This window comes from Dryobates pubescens, chromosome 27 (genome assembly GCF_014839835.1).
Source record: "Dryobates pubescens isolate bDryPub1 chromosome 27, bDryPub1.pri, whole genome shotgun sequence".
NCBI lineage: Eukaryota > Metazoa > Chordata > Aves > Piciformes > Picidae > Dryobates > Dryobates pubescens.
The window spans coordinates 8,078,781-8,090,336 of record NC_071638.1 but is presented as its reverse complement, the minus strand read 5'-3'; the positions used below and the strand labels follow the sequence as shown (position 1 = coordinate 8,090,336).

The window sequence follows — 11,556 nt, the reverse complement described above, 5'->3', positions numbered from 1 at the left end:
GGGATCGGGAATGGCACCGGGACCCCCCGGGAAAGAACCAGCACCCCCGGGCAGGGAGCGGGACCCCGGGAAGGGAGCGCAGGATGCCAGGGTGGCACCTACCCCCCAGCCAGAGACGGACGCCCGGGGAGGGCACCAGGGGTGGCAAAGGTCCAAGGAGGGAGGGGTGTGTCCCAGACAGGGGGACACACCCCGGGATGGGCTCGGCACCCCGGGCAGGGGCCAGCACTTGCCCAACTGGCCCCACACTCTGGGAACAGACTGGCACCCTGAGAGGGGACCCCTAAACCCTGGGCACCACGGCTGCCTGCCTGTCCCAGGGGTGGGTGCCTGTGGCAGGGTTATGAGTGCCCCATCCTGCTCCAGGGGCTGGATCCTGCCAGGGCAGGGCAGTGCCAGGGCAGGGCAGGCAGAGGTGAGGTCACTGCTGCCAAGACGTTGGCCTTGGCCTTCTTGCCCGCTTGGGAGCGGGCCAGGAGCAGCTGCCCACGGTGCCCACACTGCCCACGGTGGTTGGCATGCTCACAGTGTCCATCCTGCCCCCAGGGCCCACGGTGCCTGCAGCTCTTGTTGTGCCCACACTACCCCCCACAGCTAGAAGTGCCCCTGGAGGAGACCTCTGGCCACCCCAGCCTCAGTCACAGCCCCCAGCTGGGTGACAGCTGGAGGGCACATGGGGCTCGTGCCCTGTGCCCACCCCAGGGTGGCACCCCCTTCCCATGCAAGCTCCAGGGCCTGGTGTCAGGGAGGGAGCACCCTGGCCATGCCCCTGCAGCATGGCAGTGCCCACAGGCTATAAATAGCTGGTATGTGGATGAAAGGGCAGCTGGGGCTGTGCCAGGGAGGGCTGGGCCCTGGCATCCACCCAGGGCAGCACCACCTGCCTGCTGCTGGCAGCTGCTGGCGGGGCAGAGGGAACTGGGGGGCAGGGGGAAGGGGAAGCCATGGGGCAGGTGAGCAGGAGGTGGGCATGGGGGAGGGTGGCCCACAGGGAGGCAGAGAAGGAGGCTGTGGGGAAGGGGACCGTGGCCGGGGAGAAGGTGAGGATGAGGAAGGTGGTCGTGGAGATGGTGACCATGGAAGGTGAAGCCCTGGGGTGCAGGGCTAGGAGACCACAGAAGGTGGCCATGGGGAAGGGCAAGCCAAGGGCTGCAGGAGAAGGTGACCATGGAGAAGGTGGTCCTGGGGAAGACCAGCATGAAGGGTGGCCACAGGACGGTGACACCATGGGGAATGGGACCACTGGAGGGGGCCACGAGGAAGTCCCACACCACCCAGCCCCAACCTTTGAGCAACCAAAGGCCCTGGATCCACACAGGCAGCACTGGGGGTGAGGTGGGGAGGGGTCCCCAGCAGCGGCTGTGGGGCAGCCCCCCCACCCTCTGGGGGGCCCTGGGCACATGTGAAGGAGAAGGTGGTGGCTATGGGGCCACCAGGAGCCAGCTGAGGCTGTGCCACACCGCAGCATTTATTGGTCTGAAGGGAGGTTACATCCTGCTGCCAGAGTTGGGGGGGGGGGGGACAGAGAGCAGACCCTGGCCCCTGGCCACTGTCCCCCAGTCCCTGGCCACTGCCCCCCACCCCAGGAGGCCTGGGGGCCACCAGGCCAGGCCACAAAGCTCACAGGTCCTGCCCCAGAGCTGTGGAGGGGAGGAAAAGGTGGCCCCACAGCAGCCCCTTGGGGGCTCTCAGCACCCCCTGGACCCCCAAGGGGGGTACCCTTGGCAACTGTGCCCACTCTGCCACTCACTGGCCAGGGCGGAGGGGTCCCACCAGTGCCCCTCCTCCCCACCCAAAACTCAAGACCTGCTCAGTGCCAGCAATGCAGGGACAAGGCTGTGCCACCTCTCCAGCAGGGGCTGTCCCCTTTGCTGGCAGGCACAGACACCCCTCCCCTCTCTACCCACTGCCTTCCCTGCACTGTGGGGGGTACCTGAAGTGGGCACCAGCCCCCACAAAACCATCCCAGACCCCTCACCACCCCCCAAACCGTTGCAGCCCCCTCCCCAGGGAGGGCACAGCCTGTCCTTGTCCTGCCCCACAGCCTGGGCACTGCCAGGGCAAACAGGGGGAGGCTGGGAGGGGGTCCAGGCAGGGCTGGAGGGGTCAGGCAGAGGTGACAGAGGGGGTTCCAGGCAGGGCTGGGGGGGGTCAGGCAGAGGTGAGGAGGGGTCCAGGCAGGGCTGGGGGGAGGGTCCCACACGGCCCCAGGAGGATCACTCTCAGGAGCACTGCGCCTTGTGCTGGAAATAGGCCTGGAAGCGACTCTCTGCATAGTCCTGGGGGGGTGGGAAAAAGGGAGTTAGGGGCTGCCTGGGACTCCCCCTCCTCCCCCAGAGCCTCCCAGGGCACCTGCAGCCCCTCCCCAGGGGTGCACTCACCAGGTACCCAAAGCTGATGGTGGAGATCTTGGCCTGCAGGATGGACCACAGCCCCCAGAAGAAGTGAGAGGCCAAGGCGAAGCTGGTAGAGAAAACCAACAAAGGAGGGAGGGGGAAAGAGGGGGCAGTTGTGGATTGCTGCCCCACACTCTGTGCCACCAGCAGCAAGGGGAGTGCCCCCCCAGGCCCATGGGGACGCCCCCAGGCCGTGCCCCTCACCGGCTGATCTCGGTGAGCATCTCCTCCTCGGCACGGAGCCGCTCCTCGGGCGTGCTGTCCCCGCAGCGCCCCTCGTCCCCCCACAGGTAGTGCCGGATGAAATGGAGCTGCAGGGGGGGCAGGCAGGGCGTTGGGGACCTTCCCCACGACACTGCCACCCCCCCGCCCCCCCTCCCCCCTCAAGGCCTGGGGGAGGGCTCTACCTGTTGCTGCCTGCTGGGGTAGTTCTCCGGGGTGGCCTCGAAGAAGGGCCAGGCTGGGTGGGTGTAGTTGTAAACCCACTCACAAAAGTGGTTCCCAATGTCAAAACCCCTGGGGGGAAAAAAAAAGAAGGGGGTGGAGGTGAGGAGAGACACACCCCCCCCCCCAAAGACCCCCCTCAGAATGCTGAGAAGAGGCCCCCTCCCCAGGGGCACCTGTAATTGTAGCTGCTGTACTCGAAGTCGATCAGCATCAGCTTGTCCGAGGAGGAGGCCTCGTGCCCGGCCAGCAGCAGGATGTTCCCTGCAGGAATGGGGAGGGATCAAGGCAGGGCTCCTGCCTCTGGAGGGGGAAAAAAGGCTGAGGCTGTGCCCAGAAGGGTTCTGGAAGGCTCCTGGGTAGGGAGCAGAAGGCTGAGGCTGTGCCCAGAAGGGTCCTGGCAGGAGGTGGACAAGGACAAGAAGCCGGCACTGTACCCAGGGAGGGACCCGGCAGGACTGGGGCAGGGATGGGTGGTTGAGGTTGTGCCCGGAGGGGGCTCAAGTGGGGGTCCTGGAAGGGTCCTTGTGGAGCAGGAGGCTGAGGCTGTGCCCAGGGGATGCCCAGGGGGGTGCTGGTAGGGGCAGGAGGCCACACTCACCTTCCTGGACGTCGTTGTGGCAGAAGACCACAGGCGAGGGGGTGGCCTCCAGCAGCTCCCTGTGGTCAGGGGGCAGATGGCTCAGCAAGGGCAGGGCCACCACTGCCACCAGCAGAGCTCTGGACGTGGCTGGGAGCCAGAGGAACCCAGCAGGAGCCCTACCCGTGGATGTGGGGACACCTCCAGGAGCTCCCACCCCGAGGGGCCGAGGGTGGGAGGCACCAGGAGGACAGCAGAGACCCTCCCTCCAGAGAACCCCCTGAGACCCCCCCTGCCCCACAGCAGCTCAAATCCACCTGAGGTTCCTCATCTCCTCCTGCAGGTTGTAGGTCTTGAGGTGGTTGAACTTCTCCAGCTGCTCCTCCTCAGTGAAGGTGAGCTCTGAAATCTGCTTCAGGTACCTGGGGAGAGCAGCCAGGTGGCACAGACACCCCTGAGTGCTGCCATGCCCAGAACCTCCTCCTCTGTCCCCAGCCTGGCACCGAGGGGCTGCCCTGAGCCCTGTTCCCGTGGGACCTGCAGGTGGTTGGCCAGGAAACCTTCTGAGACCTGGACACGGGGGGCTGAGGGATCTGGGGACAGTTTCTGGCTCCTCACAACTCCCTGACAGGAGGTTGGAGCCAGATGGGGGGGTGACAGCTCTTGTTCTGAGTGATGGGTGAGGAGAAAAAGGCTTCAGGCTGCCCCAGGGGAGGTTGAGGTTGGCCATGAGGAACAATTTCTGCCCCTTGAGGGTTGTCCAGGCCTGGCCCAGGCTGCCCAGGGCAGGGGTGGAGTCCCCATCCCTGGAGGGCTCTCAAAGCTGTGGTGCTGAGGGCCATGGGTTGGTGGTGCCCTGGCAGTGCTGGGGTAAGGTTTGGACTTGATGGTCTCAAGGGAGGTTCTCAACTCACTGTACTCTGACCTAGAGAGGCCACAGCTGGAGTAGCTGGGGCCAGTGCTGGGCTCCCCAGTTCAGAGAGACTGGGAGCTGCTGGAGAGAGTCCAGAGGAGGCTGGGAAGATGCTGAGGGGCCTGGGGCAGCTCTGTGAGGAGCAAAGGCTGAGAGCCCTGGGGCTGAGAGCCTGCAGAAGAGCAGCCCCTGAGGCATCAATGCTCAGCAGGAGCTGAAGGAGCTGTGGGGGGCAAGAGGCTGGGGCCAGGCTCTGCCTAGTGGTGCCCAGGGACAGCACAAGGGCCAAGGGCCACCAAGGGGAAGCCAGGAGGTTCCATCAGGAGCAACTTGTTTGGTGTGAGGGTGCTGGAGGCCTGGAGCAGGCTGCCCTGAGAGGTTGTGGAGTCTCCTTCTGTGGAGAGCTTCCAACCCCCCCTGGCCATTGTGCCCCTGGGCAAGCTGCTGTGGGTGCCTCTGGTGGAGCAGGGGGGGTTGGACTGGCTGAGCTCCAGAGCTCCCTTCCCACCCCAGCGTGCTGGGACTGGGGGATCTCCGAGCTCTCCTCCATCCCATCCCATCCTAACCCAACCCAACCCCTGCCCTGCTGCCCCTCAGGCCCCCCTCACCGCTCCATGGTGCCAAAGAGCCAGCTGGGCTCCTTGTTGAAGGGCATGGCCATGCCGTGGAAGCGCGAGAGCTTGACCGCGATCAGCCGCGAGAGGCCGGGCTCCCGCAGCTCCTCGGTGCGCAGCCGCCGGCTCTGGGGGGACAGGCAGCGGGCAGGGGTGCTGGGGAGGGCCGGGGGGGCGCCCCCGGGGCCGTGCCCCGCACGATGGGGCGCCGGGGACCCCGCCGCCCTACCGGGATGAACTGCTCCAGCCGGCCCTGAGGGAAGACTCCGTAGAGGCGCGGCCCCAGCGCCCGCTCGGCCAGAATGGCGAAGGTGACGCTCTCCAGCACCAGGGAGTCCACCCCCTGGGGGCGCCGAGAGTCAGGGACCCTCACCCTGCCCCGCCACCCCTGGCCACCCCGTGTCCCAGTGCACCCCCAGCCACCAGTGCCCCAGCGTGTCCCCCCCCAGCCACCCCCCGACCATTGTCCCAGTGCCCCCCAGTCACCCCACCCAGTGCCCCCCAGTCACCCCCCGACCATTGTCCCAGTGCCCCCCAGTCACCCCCCACCCAGTGCCCCCCAGTCATCCCCACCCAGTGCCCCCCAGTCACCCCCCATCCAGTGCCCCCCAGTCACCCCCCACCCAGTGCCCCCCAGACACCCCCCACCCAGTGTCCCCCAGACACCCCCACCCAGTGTCCCCCAGACACCCCCCACCCAGTGCCCCCCAGACACCCCCCACCCAGTGCCCCCCAGTCACCCCCACCCAGTGCCCCCCAGTCACCCCCTACCCAGTGCCCCCCAGTCACCCCCACCCAGTGTCCCCCATTCACCCCTACCCAGTGCCCCCCAGTCACCCCCTACCCAGTGCCCCCCAGTCATCCCCACCCAGTGTCCCCCATTCACCCCCACCCAGTGCCCCCCAGTCACCGCCTACCCAGTGTCCCCCAGTCACCCCCTACCCAGTGCCCCCCAGTCACCCCCACCCAGTGTCCCCCAGACACCCCCTACCCAGTGCCCCCCATTCACCCCCTACCCAGTGCCCCCCAGTCATCCCCACCCAGTGTCCCCCATTCACCCCCACCCAGTGCCCCCCAGTCACCGCCTACCCAGTGTCCCCCAGTCACCCCCACCCAGTGCCCCCCAGTCACCCCCACCCAGTGTTCCCCAGTCACCCCCACCCAGTGCCCCCCAGTCACCCCCCACCCAGTGCCCCCCAGTCACCCCCACCCAGTGCCCCCCAGACACCCCCCACCCAGTGTCCCCCAGTCACCCCACCCAGTGCCCCCCAGTCATCCCCACCCAGTGTCCCCCAGTCACCCCCACCCAGTGCCCCCCAGTCATCCCCACCCAGTGTCCCCCAGTCACCGCCTACCCAGTGCCCCCCAGTCATCCCCACCCAGTGCCCCCCAGACACCCCCCACCCAGTGTCCCCCAGTCACCCCACCCAGTGCCCCCCAGTCACCCCCACCCAGTGTCCCCCATTCACCCCCTACCCAGTGCCCCCCATTCACCCCCTACCCAGTGCCCCCCATTCACCCCCACCCAGTGTTCCCCATTCACCCCCCACCCAGTGCCCCCCATTCACCCCCTACCCAGTGCCCCCCATTCACCCCTACCCAGTGCCCTCCATTCACCCCCTACCCAGTGCCCCCCAGTCACCCCCCACCCAGTGCCCCCCAGTCACCCCCACCCAGTGTCCTCCAGTCACCCCCTACCCAGTGCCCCCCATTCACCCCCCACCCAGTGCCCCCCAGTCATCCCCACCCAGTGTTCCCCATTCACCCCCTACCCAGTGCCCCCCAGTCACCCTCACCCAGTGCCCCCCAGTCACCCCCCACCCAGTGTCCCCCAGTTATTCCTCTGCTTTCCCTGTTCCCTTCCCAGTCCCTTCCCAGTGTCCCCCAGTTATTCCCCTACTGTCCCTCTTCCCTTCCCAGTGTCCCCCAGTTATTCCCCTGCTTTTCCAGTCCCTTCCCAGTGTCCCCCAGTTATTCCCCTGCTTTCCCTGTTCCCTTCCCAGCCCCTTCCTGGTGTCCCCCAGTCACCCCCCATCCAGTGCCCCCCAGTCACCCCCACCCAGTGTCCCCCAGTTATTCCCCTGCTTTCCCTGTTATCCCCCTGGCTGCTATCCCAGTGTCCCCCCAGTTCCCCACCCCATCCCAGTGACCCTCTTGCCCCCGCAACCAGTGGCCCAGTCCCTCTCCCAGTGGCTCCCTCAACCAGTGCCCCAGCTCCCCTCCAAGTTGCACCCCCAGGCAGCGACTCTGTCCTCTTCCCAGTGTTCCCAGTTAGCCTCCCCCACTTAACAGTAGCCCCCCCCAGGATTTCCCCGCCCCCCCCTTATGGGAGTGCTGCCAGGCCCAGGGTGGAATAAGGGTGATGGAGGAGCCTTGAATGCCTCAAGGGTGTTGCTTTTTGGGGGGTGGGGGTGGGGAATGTAGCGGTCCCAGTGGGGCTGCTGGCGGCAGGGGGCACTGACCTGCAGGATGGCCCCATAGACACGCAGCAGCACCTGGCGGGGCTCGTCCCCCACGCTCAGGACGTGCTCGGGCAGGGCGCACTTGAAGAGCAGGTTGCTGAGCCCCCCGCTGCGGGCACAGCGCGTCAGGGAGGGGCACTGGGAATGGGGCAGGGCAGAGCTGGGCAGCCCCCCCGGGGCGGTGACGGGAGTGGGAGAGGGGAAGCGGGGTGGGGAGGAGGGAGGGATCTGGTAGGAAAGAGGGACATGGGTGTTGGGGGGAGAGTAATTGGGAGAGGGAGTGGGATACCAGTCAGGGGGGCAGCTGGGAGGGAGACTGGGAGAGGGAGACCTGCCCAGGGGAGTTACTGGGACACTGGGAGAGGGACTGGAGCAACAGACGGGGAGGGAACGGGGGACAATTGCCTAGGGGAGCTACTGGGGGAGGGACCGGAGCAACAGACGGGGAGGGAACGGAAGCGCACTGGGAGGAGGGCAGCTACCGGTTGTGAGGAACAGCTTGGGGGGGGGACTGGGTCACTGGTCGAGGGACTAACTGTGGGACATTGGGCCACTGTTTGGCGATGCCAGAGCAGCACTGGGAGGAGCACTGGTCAGAGAGACAGCTGGGAGACAATGGGAGAGGGGCTGAGCACCAGGATGGCAACCGGGACGCTGGGGAAGACGGGGAGGGGGACTGGGCTACTGCTCAGGGGTACACAGAACTGGGGCCCCGGGGTGGACAGGGAGCTGGAGTGGGAAGGACGGGGCAGGGTCTCCCGGTGGCGGCTCGTACCTGATGGGTCCGATAACGAACTCATCGGGCCCGATGAGCTTCCAGGAGCCGGAGAGGAACTCCCGGCACCAGGCATAGGCCTGCAGGCGGGTGGCGGCGGGCACGGCGGCGGGCACGGCCCCGCTGCCACATCCCGCCGCCGGTGCTGCCATAGCGTTCTGCCCCGGCCCGGCCGGCCCGACCCGCTGGGGGCGGAGCCGGGGCGCGGCGAGGCGGGGAAAGCTCTAGACCAATAGGAACAAGCGCCTGATGGCTACGTTTCGGGCTCAACCAATAGAAACTCGCGCTTTGTGATGACGTCAGGAAGCGGGTCCAAGGCGGCGGGGATGCGGCGCAACGTGGAAGTGAAGGCGCGGCTGCGGGAGGGGGTGCAGAATGCGGCCCTGCGGCTCGGCGGCCAGGGCCCGGAGCAGGACCAAGGGCAGCTGCTGGTCCAGGCCGACACCTTCTTCCGTGTGCCGCGGGGACGCCTCAAGCTGCGCCGCACCCCTGTGAGGGCGGGGAAGGCTCGGGTGGAAGGCCTTCCCCTGCCCCTGCCCCTGCCCCTTCCCCTGCTCCTTCCCCTGCCCCTGCTCCTGCCCCTGCTCCTTCCCCTGCCCCTGCTCCTGCCCCTGCTCCTTCCCCTGCCCCTGCCCCTGCCCCTTCCCCTGCCCGTGAACCTGACCTGACCTAACCCTGCCCCTGAGCCAGTGCCGGCCCCAAACCCTGCCAGATCCTGATCCTGCCCCAGCCCCTTCCTCAGCCTGCCTGATCTGGACCTTGCCCCTGCCCAGTCTTCTATCCAGCCTGATGCAAACTCTGACTCGTCCTGCCTGGCTCTGACCCTGACCCCAACCCCATCTAACCCTGGCCATGCCTGATCTGGCCTAACCTTTGACCATGACTGAACCTGGCCCTGCCTCACCTAACTCTGCCCAACGCTGATCCTAACCTGACCCAAGCCCAGCCTGACCCTAACCCTGACCCTGCTTGGTCCTGGCTGACCTCAGCCCTGACCCTTCGTTACTCTGAACTTCACCCTGACCCATCCTGGCCTGATCCTGCCCACATACCTCACCCTGATTCATCCACCCTGAGCTGTTCTGCCTGACCCTGATCCTTACTTTCCTTCACCACATCCCTGATCCTGACACTGATCCTAGCTTTCCTTGGTCCTGATGCCCTTGACCCTTAGCCCAGGCCCTGATCCTGACTTTTCTTTGATGCTGCTCCTGATGCTGTCTTTCCTTATCCCTGACTCTGAGCCTGAGCCTGACTTTCCTTGTCCCTGACTCTGATCCCGACTTTCCTTGCCCCTGACTTTCATCCTGAGCCTGATCCTGACTTCCTTGCCCCTGCCAGGCAGGCCAGGGGGAGCTGATTTTCTACGAGCGCCCTGACACCACAGGCCCCAAGCTCTCCACCTTCACCATTGTCCCCACGGATGACCCTGACAGGCTGGAGGTGAGCACTGAGACCCCCTCATCCCCCCCCAAACCCTTCACAGGCACCCTGGGGCGCTGCCTGGTGCCCTGGGCTGTGCCAGTGGATGCCAGAGCAGCTGTGTGGCCGTGCCAGGCGGTGCTGGGGCAGGCGCTGGGCGTGCTGGGGGTGGTGAGGAAGCGGCGGCGCCTCTTCCTGCGGGGCCAGACCCGGGTGCACCTGGACAGCGTGGAGGGGCTGGGGGACTTCCTGGAGCTCGAGGTGAGTCTGGGGGGCACAGGTGCCAGCCTAGGGGGCACCCCGAGGGTGCTCACGCCCACCCCTAACTCTGGCTGTGCCCGCAGGTGGTGCTGAACGAGGGGCAGAGTGAGGAGGATGGGCAGCGCCTGGCACAGCAGCTGCTGGGGGAGCTGGGGGTGCCCGAAGACGACCTGATCTCTGGGGCATACCTGGACCTGCTGCTGGGCATGGGCTAGGTGGGCAACAGGGGACTTGGCAGGGTTTCCACAGCATGGGCAGAGCCTGCCCCGTGCCACCCACTGCCTGGGCTGTGATGGTTCTGAAGGAGGTGGAGATGCAGCCACCCCATGGCTGCCACACTGTGCCCACCCCTCAGACAACTGTTGTCCCATGCTGACCACATCCACAGCTGCCACCCTGTGCCCACCCCACGCACAGCCACCACCCCCTGCCCACCCCCCAAACACTGCAACCCTGCCCCACCTCATGACTACTGATTCATGCCCACCCCACCCATGGCTGCCATCCCATGCCCAGCTGCCATCCCATGCCCACCACACAGACGCTGTCCCTTGCCCACCACACAGGCAGCTGCCCCACATCCAGACCCCAAGTGGCTGCCACCTCATGCTCACCCTACCCATGGCTGGTGCCTCACCACACAGGCAGTTGCCACCCCATGCCCACCCTACACCCACCCTATCCCCTTCCCTTTTGCTGCACAATAAAAACTGGGCACTGCTGGCATCTGAGCACCACTGGCACCTGTGTCTGTGTCTGGCTGATCTGGTGGGCACTGGGGCCTCAGGATTAGGATTAGGGGAGGGGGGGGACAGCGGTGCCAAGGATGGAGAGGGGGAGGATGGCACTGATGCTGCAGCAGATGGGTCAGCAAGGGGGGGGGGGGGGGGCAGGTGGCATCTGTGCTGCTGTGCCATCTGCTGCTGCCAGGGGGGCCTGATCTTGCTGTGAGGGGGGAAGCTCACTGTGGCCCTTTAGGGGGTGCAGCCCCCCACCCCATCACCCTCTGGTGCTCCCTGAGCCCGGGGAGGGGCACCCACCTGCTGGGTGCCCAGTGCCCGGGATGGGGTGAGTGGCACAGCTTGGGGGGTGGGCACAGCAGAGGCTGTGGAGCCCTGAATTTCTTTCCTCCCCTCCCCCCCCAGTCCCTGCAGAGCTCCTTGTGGCTCCTGGACACCCACCCCTCGGACTCCCCAAATCCTCCTCAGCATCCAATGGGCAGGGCCCCTACTCCCCCACGGCCCCTCTGGGCCATCAGCACCGGGCACAGACAGCAGGCGCAGTCAGCAGGCAGCCCTGGGCACAGACGCTGGGCACAGACAGCGGTCTCAGACAGCAGGCACAGCCACCGGGCACGGACACCGGGCGGGAAGCCCCGGGCCGTCAACAGGGGGCCCGCAGGGGCAGCGGGCGGAGCCGCGGCCGTTCAGCACCGGGACAGCTCCGCTTCAGCACCACGCCGCGGACAGCTCCCGGCGCCGCCTCTGCCCGGCCCCGGCTGCGCCGCCCGGCCCCTGTGGAGCCGCGCCGATGCTCCTGTAGAGCCCTGCCCCTCCTTACGGACCCCCCTGTGGACCCCCATGCCTGCCTGTAGACCCCTTATGGACTTCTCCTATACCCCCTCCCCCCCATATAGACCCCCGCACCTCCCTATAGACGGCCTGCGGAGCCATGGATACTCCTATAGAC

The 11,556-nt window shown here is 66.8% G+C and overlaps 1 protein-coding gene across 1 annotated transcript; it reads right to left on the bottom strand.

Moving 5' to 3' along the window:
• Positions 1 to 1,903: 1,903 nt before the first annotated feature.
• On the bottom strand, positions 1,904 to 8,336 carry CHKB (choline kinase beta). The gene is made up of 11 exons (XM_054173784.1): positions 8,185 to 8,336; positions 7,410 to 7,518; positions 5,177 to 5,290; positions 4,942 to 5,075; positions 3,738 to 3,842; positions 3,442 to 3,500; positions 3,017 to 3,104; positions 2,804 to 2,912; positions 2,601 to 2,707; positions 2,382 to 2,463; positions 1,904 to 2,279 (listed from the first exon to the last, which is right to left on the bottom strand). The coding sequence occupies exons 1-11, from the start codon at positions 8,334 to 8,336 to the stop codon at positions 2,223 to 2,225; spliced, it is 1,116 nt and encodes a 371-aa protein (XP_054029759.1). The 3' UTR covers positions 1,904 to 2,222.
• Between the last annotated feature and the right edge of the window lie 3,220 nt (positions 8,337 to 11,556).

Coding starts and splice junctions, on each gene's coding strand:
- CHKB (XM_054173784.1), bottom strand. CDS start 8,336: ATGGCAGCACCGGCGGCGGGATGTGGCAGCGGGGCCGTGCCCGCCGCC. Junction 7,519..8,184: donor TTCGTTATCGGACCCATCAG/GTACGAGCCGCC, acceptor CTGTGCCCGCAG/CGGGGGGCTCAGCAACCTGC. Junction 5,076..5,176: donor GGCTGGAGCAGTTCATCCCG/GTAGGGCGGCGG, acceptor CTGTCCCCCCAG/AGCCGGCGGCTGCGCACCGA.